Raw genomic sequence first — 18,335 nt, forward strand, 5'->3', positions numbered from 1 at the left:
CTCTAATCCATCATTGGTTTCAACTCCTAATCATGATGTCAATTCCATACTATGGTTACTAAAAATCACAGTAGGGTATGATGATTAAACTGAGTCAAAAACTGTTTGATTTGAGGGGGGGAGGTTACTTCTAAATCAATTTTTAATTATATGAAATTATATGAAATATTGTATTATTATATGAAATATATGAAATATAATATTAATTATATGAAATTACATAGAGCTGGTCAATCAACTGATCAGCTAAAACTCAGATAATTCTAACCTGGTATATAAATAGCTAACAGTGACATCAGGTAACCTTTCTGGTTTTTTCTTTTTGGGGATTATTTTATGTAGGAATTATTTTCATACTTAGATTATGAAGCTATGGAGGACATGAGGGGACAATTATTATTTTGTTATTGTTTTTAGATTCTTAAAATGGTGTAATTAATTGGGCAGTATGTAAGTGATGAAATAAATAAATAAAATAGGTAAATAAATAAATGCAAACAGTAACCTAGTTTGCATGTTTTGAGAGAATACATAAAACAGCATCTATTTGTAAATATTATTTACCTTGCCCCAATCTCGCTGGCTGTCAGTGCAGGCAGATGGCATCTTTGCTTTCTTTTTACTTTGTTTGAGCTTTTCCCCAGCTTTTACCACTTCATTAGAATCATTTTTACAGGAAGGACAGTACCTAAAATATTAATTACTTTAAAATCTATTAAAACTATAAATAAAAATAAGAGTAACACCAAAAAATGAATTTCATGCAATATGCACCTGAAACACAGCTCCTTGTGGCTTTATATTTCTTATTTTTTCCTTTATAATTCTTGCAACTTCTTGTAAATTCTTTTTCTTCACCTCTTCTAATCCTACGGATATTATTTATTTATTGCATTTACATCTCATTATTTTGCTCAAGGTGGCATATAATTTTATCACCATGATATCTTGGTGACTCAAAATCACACAGTAAGCTCCATAACTGACTAAACCTCCAAAGTTTCAGTTCAAGACCTACACTATACAGGTAGTCTTTAACTTACAACGGCAACTGGGACTGGAATTCCCGTCGCTAAGCAATCTGGTCATAAAGTACAACTGCATTGCCTAGTGAATGCAATCCTTGCAGTCCTGGTTGCTGTCATTAACTGAATCCCACAGTTTTAGGCAAGGCAACTTCCTGCCAGCTTTCCACAACCAAAATCAGTGGGGAAGCTGGCAGGAAGTCGCTAGTCCCAGGCCAGCAGGTAGGTAAGTGGCTGCTGCTGTGTGGGAGAGGAAGCAAGGGGGTACACGGGGGTACAGGGGAGAGTTGCAGAGGCTGCACAAGGCAGTGCAAGATGTGGCACAGGTCAGGAAGGTTGCGAGGGGGTGCTCAAGAGGTGCAGCGCGGGTTGTGCGTGCAAGAGGAGCGGTGCAGGCCAGGGAGGGTACGTGAGGGTGTGAGAGGCATGGCACAGGTCAGGGAGAGGGTGTGAGGGGGTGCGCGACAGGTGTGGGTCAGGGGAGGGTGCGAGCGAGAGGCATGGGTTGGGGAGGGTACATGGTGAGGGTTGGGTGTGCAAGGGTGCAAGGAAGGTGCGGTAAGGTACGCAAGTGGCTGGCACAATGCAAGCGCAGAGGGGCTGGGGGAGGGTGCAGCTTGCGATCTTCCCTGCCAGCTTCCCCACTGACTTTCTGGGGAAGCTGGCAGGCAAGGTTGCAAATGGCGATCACGTGACTGCAGGACTGCTGGGACAGCCAGAATTCCGATGACCGGTCATAACCACCATTCATTCAGCACCATCGTAACTTTGAACAGTTACTGAATGAATGGTCATAGGTCGAGGAGTACTTCTATTTGCATATAACAGACAAAAAAATCCTTCTGATTTTATTTCTGTGTTCAATTGTTGATTACCAATTATTTTGAGTATGTATTGACATCTTGACCTTGATGACTAATATTTTTTTTAATATAAATTTTATTAAAGGTTTAAAAGACAACATAAAAACTAACACAACGGTGTCTAATGCTTTTCAAAAGGCAATGGTGAACTACCCTTTAATGTAGTAAAATGCTGGGAAAGCTACACAGTGGGATCCAAGGTTAAATCAGCTACCTACCACCCAACCCAATGCCAGTAAGAGAGATAAAACAGAAATCAACAGTATCAATCGCATTTCTTCCACTGGTGGGGCTGTTCTTCCAGCCATAGCACATACTTTCCCCCAAATACTATATGAGAGTTTTGGCCTTGAAATAAACAGGGCAAAGTTAGACATAATTTGCCGCTTCTCTCTTGGCTTCAAGCTTCAATTTGACAGTGAGGTATTCTATGAAATGCAAAACTGAACCATGATCCCATTTTACCACCATTCCACTATTTGCCCCCAACGACAACTGCCAAAAAACAAAGAACTAGGAGAAATCTCACATATTTGTCCAATGCAGGAGTTATATGAGGGAAGCTGGGATCATCACTCTCCCCTGCAGCTGCAGGTTTCAGATAAGCATCTGAATATCACATTTGCTAGCAGCTGGCTAAGCAAACAATATAACAATTACACTGCCCAAGATGATTAAGCCTTAATTTTGAGCAAGCACTGCTGAATGGTATTTATCCTAATTAGACAGGTTTTGTGCTCAACAACTCCTGGATATTCTCTATGATATGCAGAAGAAAGAAAAAATATACTATCATCAGCAAATACTTGCAAAATTCATCATTATACAAAAAATTGTGTGGTATTCCAAATTTAGCTTCTTTTCCTAAAAGACTGCAGTTATTTTGAAATTCTGAACATTTGGGGTAAATTGCAAACAATCTCCTGGTTCAACAGCTTCTATTTGGCTCCTCCTGTCAGAAGGAGTGGCTAAACAAATCACAGAGCTGAAGGTTATGAACAAACCATCACTCTCAACTCTGAGTACAAGAGGATCAAGCCAAAGATTTCAATTTGCCCATTATTCCGAGTAAATTACAGAAGGATCTGTTGAACTTCCTTTAGCAACTCTTGCTGGCAAAAAGAACAGGACCGATCAACCGATCACAATAAGCCTGTGGCTACTATACCTTGGCTTCAACATCTAATACCACGCATAAGATGAACTCCAAGAATTTCTATAGCTAAAGGCTTGCAATTTAAAAGTGAGGGTTACAATTCTGATTTCATCTGGACATAGGTGTTTAGCGTGTGTAGGAGAAAATTAATTTTTCCCATTCTTTTAACACTAGCAGGACATTCGAAATAATCTGTATCAATCAATTTTAATTATATTGTCAATGAAACTGACTTTTGAACGTAGTCCTCTTTCAGGACAATATAAACACTCCAAAACTCATTATTTCACTCACTGAGTACACCACAAATTTCAAACTTTGTAACGAAGAAAGCGATTTACTGTTGGAGTCCTTTTCTGATGCGCTTAATGAAAGAGTGTGTTTTGGAGGGCTTTTTTAAAAAAATCACACTTGTATGCTGCCCAGCTTCCTCACAAAAATCAAAACGAGGGAATTACAATAAAACCAATTTTTAAAAAGATACAATATAAAATTTGTTAATATTATATATTATAATATTCTCTATAATATTACAGAGGAACACATGCAAAAATCAATTTTGTCTATTTAGGAAGCAAACTATGGGGAAAATAGGAGGAGGAAGGAGTATTTGGTATGTTTGCCACCTTGAGTTATTTATAAAAATAATAAAGGCAGGATAGTAAGTAAGTTAAGTAAGTAAGTGAATGAATGAATGAATGAATGAATGAATGAATGAATGAATGAATGAATGTATGTTCCTTACCAGTCCTCATCTTCTGGTATTTTGCTTAATGGTGGGTTCAGGCAGTATATGTGATAGGCCATGTTACACTCATCACAGAGAAGTTGCATATGTGCATCCTGTTTTCCCCCACATAGGTAACAAGAACAAAATCGACATTCTTTATTTGGGTCAGCTCTGCAGTGTTTACATTCAGGACCACTCTTTCCTGCAAAACCGAAAAGAGAGAAAGAAGGAGAGAGGGAAATATAGTGATTAAGAAGGGACTTGAACTCTGACTACACATAAAATTAATTATATAAACTAACAACTATTGAAAATATTAAGCATTTATGAGTCTAGATTTTAAAAAAACTGTCTAAGTACATTTTCTGAAAAAGCAAATACAACAATCGCAAAGATTCCCTAGCTTGGCTTCCTGGGGTGATAGCCACCAGGAAAACAAATTTAAATATAAGCAATTGCAGGCTACCCGACAGTCAGTCATGCAAAGAGTACTGCCGTCAGGCAATTGGGCTGTAATTTTCTCCACAGGAATAACACAATTTTATAGGGAAGGAGTACAATAGACCTGGATCCACCTGAACAACCTAGTTGTAAAAGCATACGTTATAAAGTATCTTACTGAAATCAAACAAGTAATGTAGAAACTATTTTGCTCATTGGATATCCAATCTATGCCAAACCTTGTCCACATTTATATATGTTTAAGACAAACACTGTTGTTTGTCTGAAGCAGCAATGGAAGAGACAAAATGCAAACAAATTAAGGGAAAAAAAGGCAAGGTGGCTGCATAACAGTATCGGTGTAACAATTTAAAAAGACATTTTAGTATTGACATTGACAAGCATTGTTTCTCTGCTGGATAAGTAGAGTTCAGGCAGAGCCTTGCATTGGAAGAAGATACAGTATACAAAAACCCAGACCCAGAAATCTTACCTTGGGAGTTTCTTAACCTAGAGAAATAATTCAGAATAATGGCAATTCCCAGGGATTTATTGAAGTTCTAATATTCCTGCAACATACTGTATGTCCTAAAGTCTTGTGCTTATGAAACGTGCACAATTATTTCCTTTGAAGTATTTGAACACAGAGAGAATTAAGGATAAAAGTTAATATTCAAATATTAAGATATAAGAAATGATGATCTGGAGGACTGCAAAATACCACCATTGCTAGCCATTTCTAGGTCAGCTAACAGTCCTTGTCTAGTGGATTGTCTAGTATAATTAATCATTTTATTTGTGGAAAAACCAAAAACATTTACTGTCAAATTAAGGAGGGACTCAAGTATCTCTAGTCAATGAAAGTGCACCCCAGTTAGGAGGCTGCATTCTGACTGATTTTATTACAAAAATGTAAGCTTGCTAAAAGAAAAGAAAGGCCATGTACTATGAAGTGTTCACTGTTCGTTACTGGACAGAGTATAATCTGCACAGAAAGTTGGATCATAAATTTTTGATGTTTTGATGCATTTGGAATCAAAATTCAGAAGTTGTTGCGGTCGTAAGTCGAGTCACCATGTAGCCAGACCCAATTTTACGACCATTTTTATGGTAGCTGTAAAGCAAATCATGGGTCCTTAAGCAAATCACCACGGTCATTAAGCAAATCCAGCTTCCCCAATGGGTGTTTTTTTGCCAGAAACAGGCAAAAAAGGTAGCAAATCATGATCACGAGACTGTAGGATGCTGCAACCATAAATGCAAGCTGATTGCCAAGTGCCTGAATTGCTATCACATGACCGCAGGGGTGGTGTGACATTTTAAGGGCAAGTACAGGTTGTAGAGCACTTTTTCCGAGGCCATCATAATTTTGAACCATTGACAGTTGGTAAGTCAAGAACTACCTGTACTCCAGCATTTAACAGTGGGAGTTTAAAGCCTTGGAGGTGGCCTACAGGGGAACAACATCTGCTGCAGTGGAAGACCTTTTCTTTGTACCTTTAAAGACCCAGTCTATCTTGATGATTCTTTTCAGTATATCTAGGAAGGAAAGTCTCACTAATGGGTCTGATGTAAGGAATGCTTTGGTCTCCCCTAGGTCCAAAAGTGGACTGGTAGGTGGCTAGGATTAGGCTCCTCTGAGGCTGTTGGTCTATAGACCTTGGCCAGGAATGTGAAATCACTTTGAAAAAATAGCTGTACTGAGTGCCTAGTAGACATTTTTTCATCCTCCTAAAATATCTTTCCTTCCTCACTAAGGACCTGGGGAAAAGATGGTTCTTTCGGCAAGTGGAAGAGAGCTGCTTGGGCTGCTGGGTATGTCTCCTGGAGAAGCTGCTGCTGAAGAATGGCAGCCCAAACCATCTGAACATTCTTCCAGTACATTTTCTTCCTCCTATAGTATCTTTTCTTTCCTAGAAACTCAATCAATCAGTAATTTACTATAGTGGCCAGGACTAAAGAAAGGCTGTAAGATTGCTCTCTAGTGCCACCTTGGGCCTATAAAAGACAATTATTTGGTTCTGCATGCTAGAACATTGGGAAGATCAACCTAGGTAAGGATATCTTTCAGACATAGGAAAAATACTGAGGTATAGCAAAAGAGGTTGCCTGAGTAAGCAGAGTTTAGTATTTATTAACGACAGTGATGGCATAAATGTGCAAACAGTTAAATCATTGTCTTCTGATTTTCTCTACAGATACCTTTGCAGAAATCACACCATTAAAATACATACCCCTGTAATACAAACTTATTTCTATGAATTGTATATGTATTTGCTTAGAGATAGAGAGAGAGAGAGAGAGAGAGAGAGAGAGAGATACAGATACAGATAGGAAACAATATATTTTGTAATCTAATTTATTTCCTAAAAAAATACAGTGTTTAAAATACTATTTAAAAATGGGAAACCTTTTATAGGCATACAAAATACCTACTTTTGAACTCTCCATCTGCAAATGTCAACGGATATGCTCCTGGTTTTTCAATCTTGTATATTTCCTCTATAAAACGGAGTTTGCAATCATTTATTACATCATCTGGGCCCCTGAAAATTAAGAAACAAAAGATTCAACTCCATTTCTCTCGTTCTAATTTTAATACTGTCTAGTAGAAGACAACAAGGCTACGTGAAATTACTGGTGCCAGTTTTAACTTTTTTTTTTAATCCGTTCAATTGTGTCCAAATCTCGGCGACTGCCTGGAAAAGTCCCTGCAGTTTTCTTGGCAAGGTTTTTCAGAAGTGGTTTACCATTGCCTCCTTCCTAGGGCTGAGAGAAAGTAATTGGTGCAAGGTCACTCAGTGGCGTTGTGCTTAAGGCAGGACTAGAACTCACTGTCTCCCAGTTTCTAGCCTGATGCCTTAACCACTACACCAAACTGGCTCTCGTTTTAACTGTACAAATACATTACATGCTTGAATAAGATTCACTGATTGAATTATTGTTCCAAACAATAATTGAATTGTGAGCCAGTTTAGTCTAATGGTCAAGGTTCTGGGCTAGAAACCAGGAGTCTATGAGTTCTAGTCCCACCTTAGGCATGAAAGCCGGCTGGATGACCTTGGGCCAGTCATTTTCTCTCAGCTCAACTCAGTACAATGTAGACTAGCCTCCTCATGGTGCACCCCAGGCAATGTGACTTGTCACGGCTAGTCTACACATCTGGCTGCTGGACCTCACAAGGATTTCCCAGCAAGAAAAAGCAGCCATGAACACCAAACTGCTATGCCATACAATAAAAAAAAACCTGATTGAATTCAAAACTAAATAAAAAGCATGTTTCAGACCTCAGTTCTGAAATAATACTATTATTATAGTAATCCAAGAAATATTCACTAATATTCATAGAAAAGCAAAGAATGCATTTACCTGAAGATCTTACAACAGACAGACAATTAAGAAAAATATCACTAATATCTAATGTTATCAACTGGAAAAAAGATCAACAATACAGGCACAACCAACCTAACTTTTATTCATTTTAACATAAACATTTAATGATCAATATGGGAATAAATACAATTAAGCAAAACACTTTCAGATACTCCCTATAAACTCATATGGTACCAATAGAAATGGAACCAAGGAAAGAAAGATACTAATGTGCTTGAGAGCATGTATTTTTAAAGAGCCAAAAATTAAGCATATTTATAAATCATGGAAAATCAAAGAAAAAAGAATCAGGGAACAAGAGTGTAGCACAGCCGATTGGCTGACATCTAAAACAGGACAGTGAAGTTAAAAAAGAGGACTTTTGATTATAGGCCTCATTCATTTTAATGGACAAGTAAAATATGTTCATTTCCTTCAGTGTAATTAAATGGACAAACATATTCAACTCCAGTAGGAAGTTCTCTTTATATATTCAGAGCAAAATACTGGACAGTAGTTTAATTAATGAAACACAGAGTAGTTTAATTAATGAAATACATCTACTGGTTAGGCTGCCTGTCACAATAGAAACATAAGCATAACAACCTAATTTGCTTAATTTTTCCTCCTCAAAACTCAGTGTTTTATTTTTAAAAAATCAGGTCACTCCCACATATACATCCCTTCACACAAATTCCTTATTAGTATCTCATGCTGCTTTATGGGCAAAGCTGACATGCATATTCAGACCTAGTTTTTACCATGAATTGCAGCACAACACCATTTAAACAGATTGCCAGCAACAAAGTTTGCCTAAAGTTGAAATAATACTTTTCTTTATGAAATACCTTTAATAGTTTCAGTATTTAGATTTTTTTAAATTATTATGATTGGAATAGTTCTTAGTAACTGTCAAGAGATTTTTTTTTTACTTTATCTATTTATTTTATATGGCTACTCACTTGCTAATTGTAGCATCAGATGGGCAAAAGTGACTCAAGTAAATGCATCAGGATTTACAAGACACCCCAAATCTAGTAGCTTCTGGATTTTTTTTCAATATTACCAAGCGTTAGCTTTATGGATACACTTCCAGGAACAGGTGACTGGAGGTGTTTCCATGAAGACTGTTGAAAACTTATGAAGAATATTGTCTTCACTAATGTATTGAAAGAGATACTCAGAGTGCACTGATGCAAGAGAAAAGAAATTCTTAAGGTCATAACTGTGCTGCTTTTCACTATTATCCATTTTTGCAGATATGTTCATCATATTCATTATTCTTTCCGGTCTTACAGCAGGGCTCTTCTATTTCAGGACATTGGCAGTCCTCTGCCACCACAATGAAGATCAGAACATTGCCAAAATGTTTCATTCCGCAGGATTATGGGAACTGCTGAAATAAGCATAATCAGAGGGAAAGAAAACTAATGAGCTGGTGACTTGTTTCAGCTCTCTCAAAAGCTTGCTGCAAAGTGGAAAAAACATTTAAACTGAGGAGAAGGGGGAAAGAACACATACTAATGAAAGCAAGCATACACCTCCTCCTGTTGCCACTTGTCCAAGCATAATACTGCTCTACTAATTCAGCCATTTTTTCTGTGACTGAGTAATTTCTCTTTTCTACCCAAGCTCAATTCTGAGACCTAAGTCTATTTTGCACTTAGGAACACTGATATACTGAGTAAGAAGAAAATGCTTTCCTCTGGAAGGCAAAAATTACCACAGTGAAGTACTCCATTTGCATACTCTTTTTATTTCTGAAAAGCAAAAACTCTTGCTTCTTGCTATGTTCCTGAAACAAATCACTACACTGCTGTAATATTTCTGGTATATAGTTTCTTCTTGTAATTTCATAGTATTTTTAAAAACAAAAATCTATGAATCCTAATTTCTGTATAAATTCACTACTGAATCAAAGTATCCATGGTACTACAAAACCCAACCTACTATGGAGAAAATAAGGCTGTAGTTTATGTTCAGTTATCAAAAGTAGGCCTTAATGAACTCAATGGAATTTACTGCCAAGCAGATTTCTCCAGAATTGCAGTGTAGGTATCCCAAATAATAGTTGGAAAGAGAAAAATATGAGTAAGAGCCAGCATGTTATAGTGGTTAAGGTGTTGAGCCAGAGGCAGTAAGACCCAGGTCCTAGTCTGTTCCCAACCATGGAGGCTCATTGCATGACTTTGGACCAGTCACTCTCTCTTTATCCAATATACCTCACCAGTTATTGTTCTGGGGGAAAATAGGAGGAGAGAGCACTATGTACGCCGTCTTGAGTCCCAAAATGACAGTAGGGATATAAATCTAACGACTACAGAAAGCCAAGAGAAGTATAGTTTTTAACTTCTGCTAGACCACCATATTTAGACAAATGTTCAACTAAGCAATTGATTAATTCGGCAGTTATAATAGTTGCTGTCAAAGAGCCTCCTCAAAGGCAACAGGGAACAATTTGAAGTCAGAAATGCAAACTAACATACACTATTAATTTTATTTACTTCCATGGTACAGACAACAAAGCTTCAAGAAACATTACATATCTACACACACACAAAAAATGTATGTACCTATTCAGTAATACTATAACCAAACCATAGAAAAGGGCTTAGTACTTTACAATTATTTTATCTGTATTTGCTAAGTATTATGATATATGATATGATATATGATATGATATACGATAGAGATATGATCTGTAGATCAAAAACTCAGAATTAACTAGATGCATATCAAAAGCTGGTTCCAGTGGTTGTTTTATGCTAGCTGACCTGTCCCTAGTCAAGAAAGAGACAAAAGGAAGCAAACATATTTTCCTGTATGCTCAGAAAAAGAGTATAAAACAAGCTACACATGATCACAACTTCTGCTACTTTTGTACACATAGTGGATATAACAAAAAAAACATGTTTTGAATAATATTAAATGTATGTGACAAAAAAGCCCTGCAAATAATGAAGTACACCCTAAATGTTATATCCCATAGTTTGGCTTATTCATCTAAATATGGAATATTGCTATTTATCTAAATGTGAAATATCCTATATCATGCCACAAATATGGTGCCAGAATAAACTGTCACATTGTTTTCTTTCATTCTCATGTTGGATGTTAAGTAGCATAGTATAGAAATTTTTAAATAGATCTGAGTTACAATGAAATCTCTTTTGAACCCCACCATTGTGGGCAGGGATGTTCATTACTTACAAATGACCTTTAAATATGGAGGTATGTCATTGAATCAATATACATCATTTGTGTAATGGCAAAAGTAACAAAAATGAAGAAAACTGACTCAAATAATATAAGTTGCCAGAGATGACATAACATTATGGTAAAATTAATACACATTTAATTGCCTCATCTAGCTTATTTTGGATACAATTAATTAGTCTATTATTTGGGGGGATGGGGGATGACTGGATGGAAATTTACTCTACTGCATCCAAAATCTGCTAAATGGGGTATGTGAAATTACATTTTTGCAATTATCTTCTCTATGAAAGCCTACATCAAAGAAGAAAGCAACATTTCACTATAATAACCAGTCTGTAATATACCTCAATTTTCAAGGGGAAATTAAGTCCTTTATCCAGTCTGGTTTAGAGAAACCACAGTCCTGGCACTCTTGCTGAAGTTGCCACAAGACTTTTTCTCTAGTACCACCACGTGTGAACACCTATCACGTAATGGCTTGTCAGCTACCATTGAGTAAACCACTATCTGCAAGCTTTGTTATCAGTGAAAAGACCTGCTAGTTCACCAGAAGGCAGTTCAGACAGACATTGCTGCCCTAATATATTCTGAAGATTTATTGATTTTAGTTGGGACATAGTTCTAGAAGGCTTGTAACCCCATTCCTTTTTCCTCAATCAATCTAAATAAACTCTGAGTATTATGCTTAGGAAAGAATCCTTTAAGGTTTTAGGCAAATACTAAGGAGCCTGATATGCCAGGTCATTTGGTGTAGTTTCCTAGTAATTGAGTGCTAAAAGAGTCCTCGCTGCTAAGACTTGAAAATCAGTAATTAAAAGATGCTCTTGTTCAATTACCAGGTGCAATGGTATAGCCACTTCAAATCAGGTTATATGATCAGTCTCTGGCTCAGGATGCCCATTCATATTGGAAGGAGTCACAGAGGATCTTTGCTCATCTCTACTAGATGAGGGAGGTAGATTGGCTCCCTTGGCAAACTTCCCTTTCCTAGAGTTCTGAGCCACCCTAGCAGACCTAACTAGGCCAGTCTATGCCTCAGATAGGTCTGAGCTAGCTACCTACCATCTTCAGACAAGATTTCCAACTTGATACTCCTGTTCTTACCACTCACCATATTAGCAAGGAAAAGCAGAAGTCCATTTATGTGCCAGTTAATATCCAAGGGCAGGTGTAAAGTCTTTAGTGCTGAGATGTCTGATGTATCTATACAGCTTGCTGCTTAGTATTTGGATGATAGATCACTAAAGATTCATAGGCCATTCATTTTCAGCTCCCTGACAGGACTGGAGAGGTCTGTCAAGGGTACCACTGAAGGACCAACCAGACCTACTACCTGCCCATGCCTCTCCTTCTGGCACTTCCATGTGCTCTTGCCACCACTTTGGGGATGGGGAGAAAAGCCACTGATGCCCTCTTCAGTTGGTATTACCTTCTCATGGCCAGCTACTGTGCTCTGATTTTCTCCTTACTTTATGTCATCTACACCACTCAAAGTAGAACCACTGGCTACAGAAAAAAGCAACCCAAAAGGGAGACAAGTCCCACCTCTCTATCTGCCACATTCCAGGCTGTTTCCTTCAGGGGAAACACTACACAGAAAAGAAGATGCTTCTTTGGCAAGTAATAACTGCCATGTATGCTTTCCATCAGTCTATGCCTCCATATGACTGGCCTCTGAAAAAAATATGTTTTTCATTTCTGCAGACAGCAGAGCAAAGACTGAGAAAGAGGGGATATCCTCTACCAAATGTGGAAACTCTTAAGCCCTGTCTTCTAGTCAGAAAAGATGGGGTCGCCCATTTCCATGAGGTCTTCAGGTGACTAAGAAACAATGAAAATAAACATCTAACTTGTATCTTTGCTCTGTTCTGTATTCTTGGATTGACTCTGAAGAGAAGTCTAATCTCTCTCTCTAGGACACTGGTAGCCCCTCCAAATCAAAATCAATATAAAATACAAATAATTTTTAAAGTACTTATTTTCAGTCAGGAAAAAAAGATTATATTCCAGTATGAAAAAAGATAAATAGCACTGAAAGAATACAGTGATTTTATGATCCACTGAAAAGTTTTATTTGAAACTGAAATAATTTAAACAATGTAGATTGAGTATTAATCAATAAAATCTTACCCCAGCATAATTTTGGCATAAACCTCTTTGTTAGTCCTTGAAATTTCTCTCAGAGAGGTAATTTCTGCATCAAACCAGAATCCTCTTTCTTCTGGACTCTCTACGTTGTAATTAACCATCACCAAATCACCCACATGTAATTCACTCCACTTCAAAATAGTTCTTGCTCGAGGTCGCAGATTATGGACAGTCATTTCCACAATGCCACTTTCTGGATATCTTGGAAGAAAGAACAAAAGCAAAAGTTACAATAACCTCAATGTCACAACACAAATTTTAAAAAATCTATACTGTAGTAAAACAGTAAAACGTATTTAAAAAAACATGGTATATTCAAGCCCATGATGCATGGTAACCTGCTTTTGAAACACTGGGGAATTTTACTGTCATTGTGAGAAGTGTTGCCCAAAGACCACGACTGCACATGAAGGATTGTGAAGATGCCTAAAGAAGTCTCTCAGTGGTGGTCTTATATTTAAAAATTGTGAGACATACTAATGGAACTGAGTTGGCCTTTTACTGTAACCAATAAAATAAATACTGCTGGGACATCAAAATAACTCATTTATAGAACAAGTGGTTTTATTTTCTTGATGTGTCTCTAAACAAGCTAGCATAAACCTGATTAACTATCTTATTTTGAGATATACAGGAAAACACTAGACTCACTCGAGTTCTAAAAATGTACTAGGAAATGAGCCCTACTAATAAAACATAAGACTCAGAATTTCAGTGACATTGCAGTTTACAAAAGATCTCAAGAGACATCTTAAGATTGCAATTAATGTTTCAACAACAAATAGTAGTAGGCCAATATTGAGAGACTTTAGATCAAAGTTCTTACATGTCCAGTTATATTTTTTTGACTTTAAACACAAATCCATAGCACATCATCAATAGTTATCAAAATGATTAGAGCTTTGGGAGATTGCTGTTCTAAGAAACAGAAAGCCAAAGACCACTTGGCTGCATGAATCTAGTTATACAACTACTTATAAGAACAGATCGAAGATATTTTTGAAAATCTATGTCCGTATCAGTAAAACAAACAAACAAACAAACAATATCCATTTAAATTGGATGGGAGCAACTACTTCCCCACATTCCATGTTGCAGATTAACACTTATGATTATGATGTATGATCACATCTATCTCTAGTTATATCAGTTAGCAAAAAAAGCCTCAGCATAAAAAGATGAAATACAATGTTGATGGAATTCAGTATCTAACCCTAGAATTCCACTTCAACAAACAACTTTTATAATGATGCATTTATATAAAACAAACAGAGGGATCTTTTGGCCCATGGACCATTGTATTCTCCATCCATCCATCCATCCATCTGTCCTACCAGCTGTCCCCTCTCCTCAAGCTCGTCCTTCCTATAGTACATGTTGAGAAGATGACGTCCTTTCATACCAAACAGCATGAAAAACCAGGCAACAGCTCATGGAAGGAAAAATTGTTTCCTTGCAAAAGGACAGTTAATTTCTCTACTTTATAATAAAGAAACTTGATTTCTCATCCTTTCCATTTGTACTGAATGGAAAATCAGCAAAGCATACCCAGCCAAATAGAACATGCCTATGCCTCCAGGAAAACAGATTCTATGTCCCAAATCAAAGTAGCCCTTGGATGTAAAAAGCTTCTAAAAGTTAAATAAGTTTCTTTTCATACAAATTGTAATTCATACACTATTTTAAATCAACTCAACAAGAGGCAAAAACTAATCTAACTTCTATACTTCTGCTTGCCAAGCAGTAATTAAAAACTGCACAATGAGAGGCGAAAATGTGAATAAGGTACATATAGCTCATTTATCTATTTATTTATTTATCAGATTTTATCACCGCCCATCTCCCCCACACGTTAGCTCACATTAGCTCATACTAATGACTTTGGAATCTTATGGTATCAGGGACTTCTAAGTCTAGGTGAAAGACGAAAATGTGGAATCTAATGATCAACACAATATCAATTATCTGTTTCCATATAATCTACTGACAGACCACCTTATCAATAATCTTGCCCCAAAAGGGAATGTTGAAGACAGGTCAGAAATTATCCAACACTAACAGATCCAGGGATGGCTTGCTGAGGAAGGGGCAGACCACTGCCTGCTTAACAACAGGTGGAACCACCTCCTTACTTAAGGATAAATTCCCCACCACCTAAACCCAATTATACATCACCTCCCAGGAGGCCATGATCAGTCAGGATAGGTGGTAACACTCAGAGCTCCAAAGACCATGTCTACTTCCTTAGGACCAATAGACTCAAATCCTTCCCAGATAACCACACAAGACTATGCCTCAGTCAATTCTGCAGGACTTGCAGAGCTGGAGTCCAACTCAAAATAAATCCAAGTGATTTTATACAATAGATGTCTTGAAAAATCTTCACAGCAGCTGTTCAGGGGATTTTCTGACCCATCCCTCCCAAGGAGAGAATGGGTTACCTTAAACAGGGCTGCAGAACATCAAACTGCAGATGCAGTAAGAGTGGAAAAAATATCTCTGTTTTGCCACTCTTATCACCCCACCATAATCCTTAATGAACATTCTTACCCATGTTTGGTTACACTTGCTCTTTGCCTTCCTCCAGCAGTGCTCTAGGCATCTCTTCTGCCTAGATGTTTCATTTCTCAGAATTCTTCTGAGAACCAGGGGACCCTTTGAGATCCATATGCATAGAGAGGCCACGCAGGTACAATCTAATCCAAGACCTCAGCCACTATCTCATTCTAAGAGGAGACTAAGCTTCAGTTGAATTATGCACAGATCCTTGGGAACTTTCCCAAGTGCCCTCTGAAACCCAAAAGGGTTCATCCTGGAGGCCAATCCAATAGGTCTTTCCTCTCCACCACAGGGACCTGGTATAGAGAATTCTTTAGCAATCAAAGAGCGATCTGTCCATGTCAAGGGACAAACAGAGACAACTCCCAACTTCTGATCAAGTCACCATTGCCTGAGACAAAAAAACAGACCTAACATGTGACCACCACTAAACATCAGGCCCTCAATTATTTGGGTCATGTCCTGAAATATGCAATTTCAGTGCTAAAATTTTTAGTTGAAAATGATTACCATAACAAAAGGCCTGGGACCCCTGGCTCCTGAGTCATTATCATCCAACCTGCAAAGTCTCAAGCAAAGCATCTCCTAGCCTCTGAAATTCCATCCCTCAAAGTGCAAAAGTCACTGAGTTCTTTATAAAATAAGAAACAGGAAGCATTATTTTTTCCATGCAAGAAGCAGCAACGTAATCTCTCCCCATTTCTCTCTGCAGGGAATGAGCCTGTTTTTATTTATATAAAGATTTCTGTTCCAGTTTTCCAGTTTTCATGCATTATTCAGTGGAAGATCTTTCCCTGACAAAGCTTCACACATTTGATAGCACTGGGTTGGGAGAAGGTGCAATGTAGTCCTACTGATGAGGGGTAGGTTTCCTCACCCTGCTGTTTGGAATGATGGTTTACAAAGTGTGGACTGAATAAAAAGAATTATTTCATATTACAATCTAGGTAGAAATCCAAGTGAAGTCTGAAGACTAAAGCCAAGGGTTGCATTTCTTTCTGATTTTTTATGCTTATTTTAAAACAATATTTGAAAAATTAAATGTGCTGTGCAAGAACATTTGAACTCTTGCAGTTACATTTTGTGACAATGTTAAAAACATTCATACACATAATCAACATCAAAGGAAAAGAAAAATACAGTTAATACAATAAGCACTTTTTTCCTATGCTACTAGCAAAGTAAAAAGCATATTCTTCATATAATCATAATCTTTGCCTTTATCTAATATTCAGCACAGTAACATGGGTAGTAACTAATCTTATCATGTATGGGCAATGTATATCACCTGAACTGAGCCCTAAGCTGCTCACAAATTGAAAGAAATTACTGCATTTCAGTAGGTTACAAGACATAATAAACACCAACTCAAATTTCAGACCACCAATAAAATTATTGATCTATTTTCCAATCCCCATTTGCCTGTATCTAAAATTGTTCTAAAGAAACAAATGGAAGAGCTATCTGGAAGAACGTGATGATGGTTTACAGATGATATTGTGGACATAAAACTGTGAGAAAAAAAATACTGTATCTCTTTACTAGGATAACGTATCTGCTAGCTAAAACACAGCATGTAATGTCCATGAGAGAGATAATTGTAACATGTTTTCTAGTGAAATTCACGCATTATGCTTATTTTTGCCCATGCCACATTAAGGAAACTATCATGGGAGAAATTACTATAAAATACAAGCTATGCCAAAACTAGTGGATTAGAAGGGATTGGTTGAGCATAATGTTCCTTCTCATTTAAACCACAGATTGAAAAATGAAAAAAAAAATGCCTTTCTTCCCATCTAAAAATGTAGCTTAGGGAGAAACATTTTAAGTTTAAGCAAATGATTGTTTACCACTACATCCAAACCAACTAATCATGATTTCCTGAACTCCCAAGACAGGATTAAAACACCATATATTGCAAACTTACATACATTATTCTAAATTCAGTGAAGTTTACTTCTGCAAAGACTTAAATAGTACTGTGCTATTAAACTCCAAGAGAGGAGAAGTTGAAAGTGTTGTCAAGTATGTGCATTTATCTATGTATAATATAAGACTACATAAATTTACTATTTGTTCACCTAAAGTGCTATTTTGAATGCATTTTTATACAATTTGAAAAGCTTAGTAAGAGGGTGGGTGAGGCACAGGGGAAAGACAAAAACACTATTAAGGGCAGCTGTAAGAAGTCAAAGGAAGCAGGAGTTAAAGATCACGGGGATGAACATAAAGGGGTGCAGAGCATAAAAGTGAAGCTGCACTGATAATTATATAATTTAACTATTTATCTTGATTGTTCACATCTTTTGCAATTAAAAGAAAATGAGATGTCGAAAAGTGAAACTGGACTCTCTATTTCTGTCTATAAACACTTAAAATATTCGCTGATGTATTTCTAAATACAAAATTTAAGCTTCAAGCTACAACAATGGAAAGTAGCATTTACAATGCAGCACTGCAGTAAGTACAAAAAATAATATAAAAATTAGACAAACAACCAAAAAGGATTCTCATTCCAATTTTAAAATAGAAAGGCCAACTAGTTTAGCTAAAACATGAGAGCCAAAAATTAAGCAAGGCTATGTCTAATTAAGCAAGGCTTATCTAATTTTGTGTATTCTGCATATATATTTTGTTACTGTTATAATCTATACAATAAAAAAAACATGTTTCAGTTATTTTATGATGTAAAGCACTCACATACTATATCTGGTTAAATGAAAAAAATCCTTGAAAATAAAGGTGTATTTAAGTACTCTGACTGCATAGTGATTCATTCAAAATAACAGTTTTAGGGTGGAAAACAGGTTACAAAAACC

At 36.9% G+C, this 18,335-nt stretch overlaps 1 protein-coding gene across 1 annotated transcript in view; it reads right to left on the minus strand.

Annotated features, from left to right (window-relative positions):
• UHRF2 (ubiquitin like with PHD and ring finger domains 2) overlaps positions 1–18,335 on the minus strand; it is a 74,917-nt gene that overhangs the window by 19,465 nt on the left and 37,117 nt on the right. Inside the window, exons 4-7 of the mRNA XM_063295066.1 lie at positions 12,937–13,155; positions 6,652–6,761; positions 3,790–3,976; positions 565–688 (exon numbers count right to left, since the gene is read on the minus strand). Of these exons, the coding sequence (XP_063151136.1) occupies positions 565–688; positions 3,790–3,976; positions 6,652–6,761; positions 12,937–13,155 (640 nt within the window). The remainder of the gene's footprint in view (positions 1–564; positions 689–3,789; positions 3,977–6,651; positions 6,762–12,936; positions 13,156–18,335) is intronic.

The sequence above is a fragment of the Candoia aspera genome, chromosome 2 (assembly GCF_035149785.1).
Source record: "Candoia aspera isolate rCanAsp1 chromosome 2, rCanAsp1.hap2, whole genome shotgun sequence".
Lineage (NCBI taxonomy): Eukaryota > Metazoa > Chordata > Lepidosauria > Squamata > Boidae > Candoia > Candoia aspera.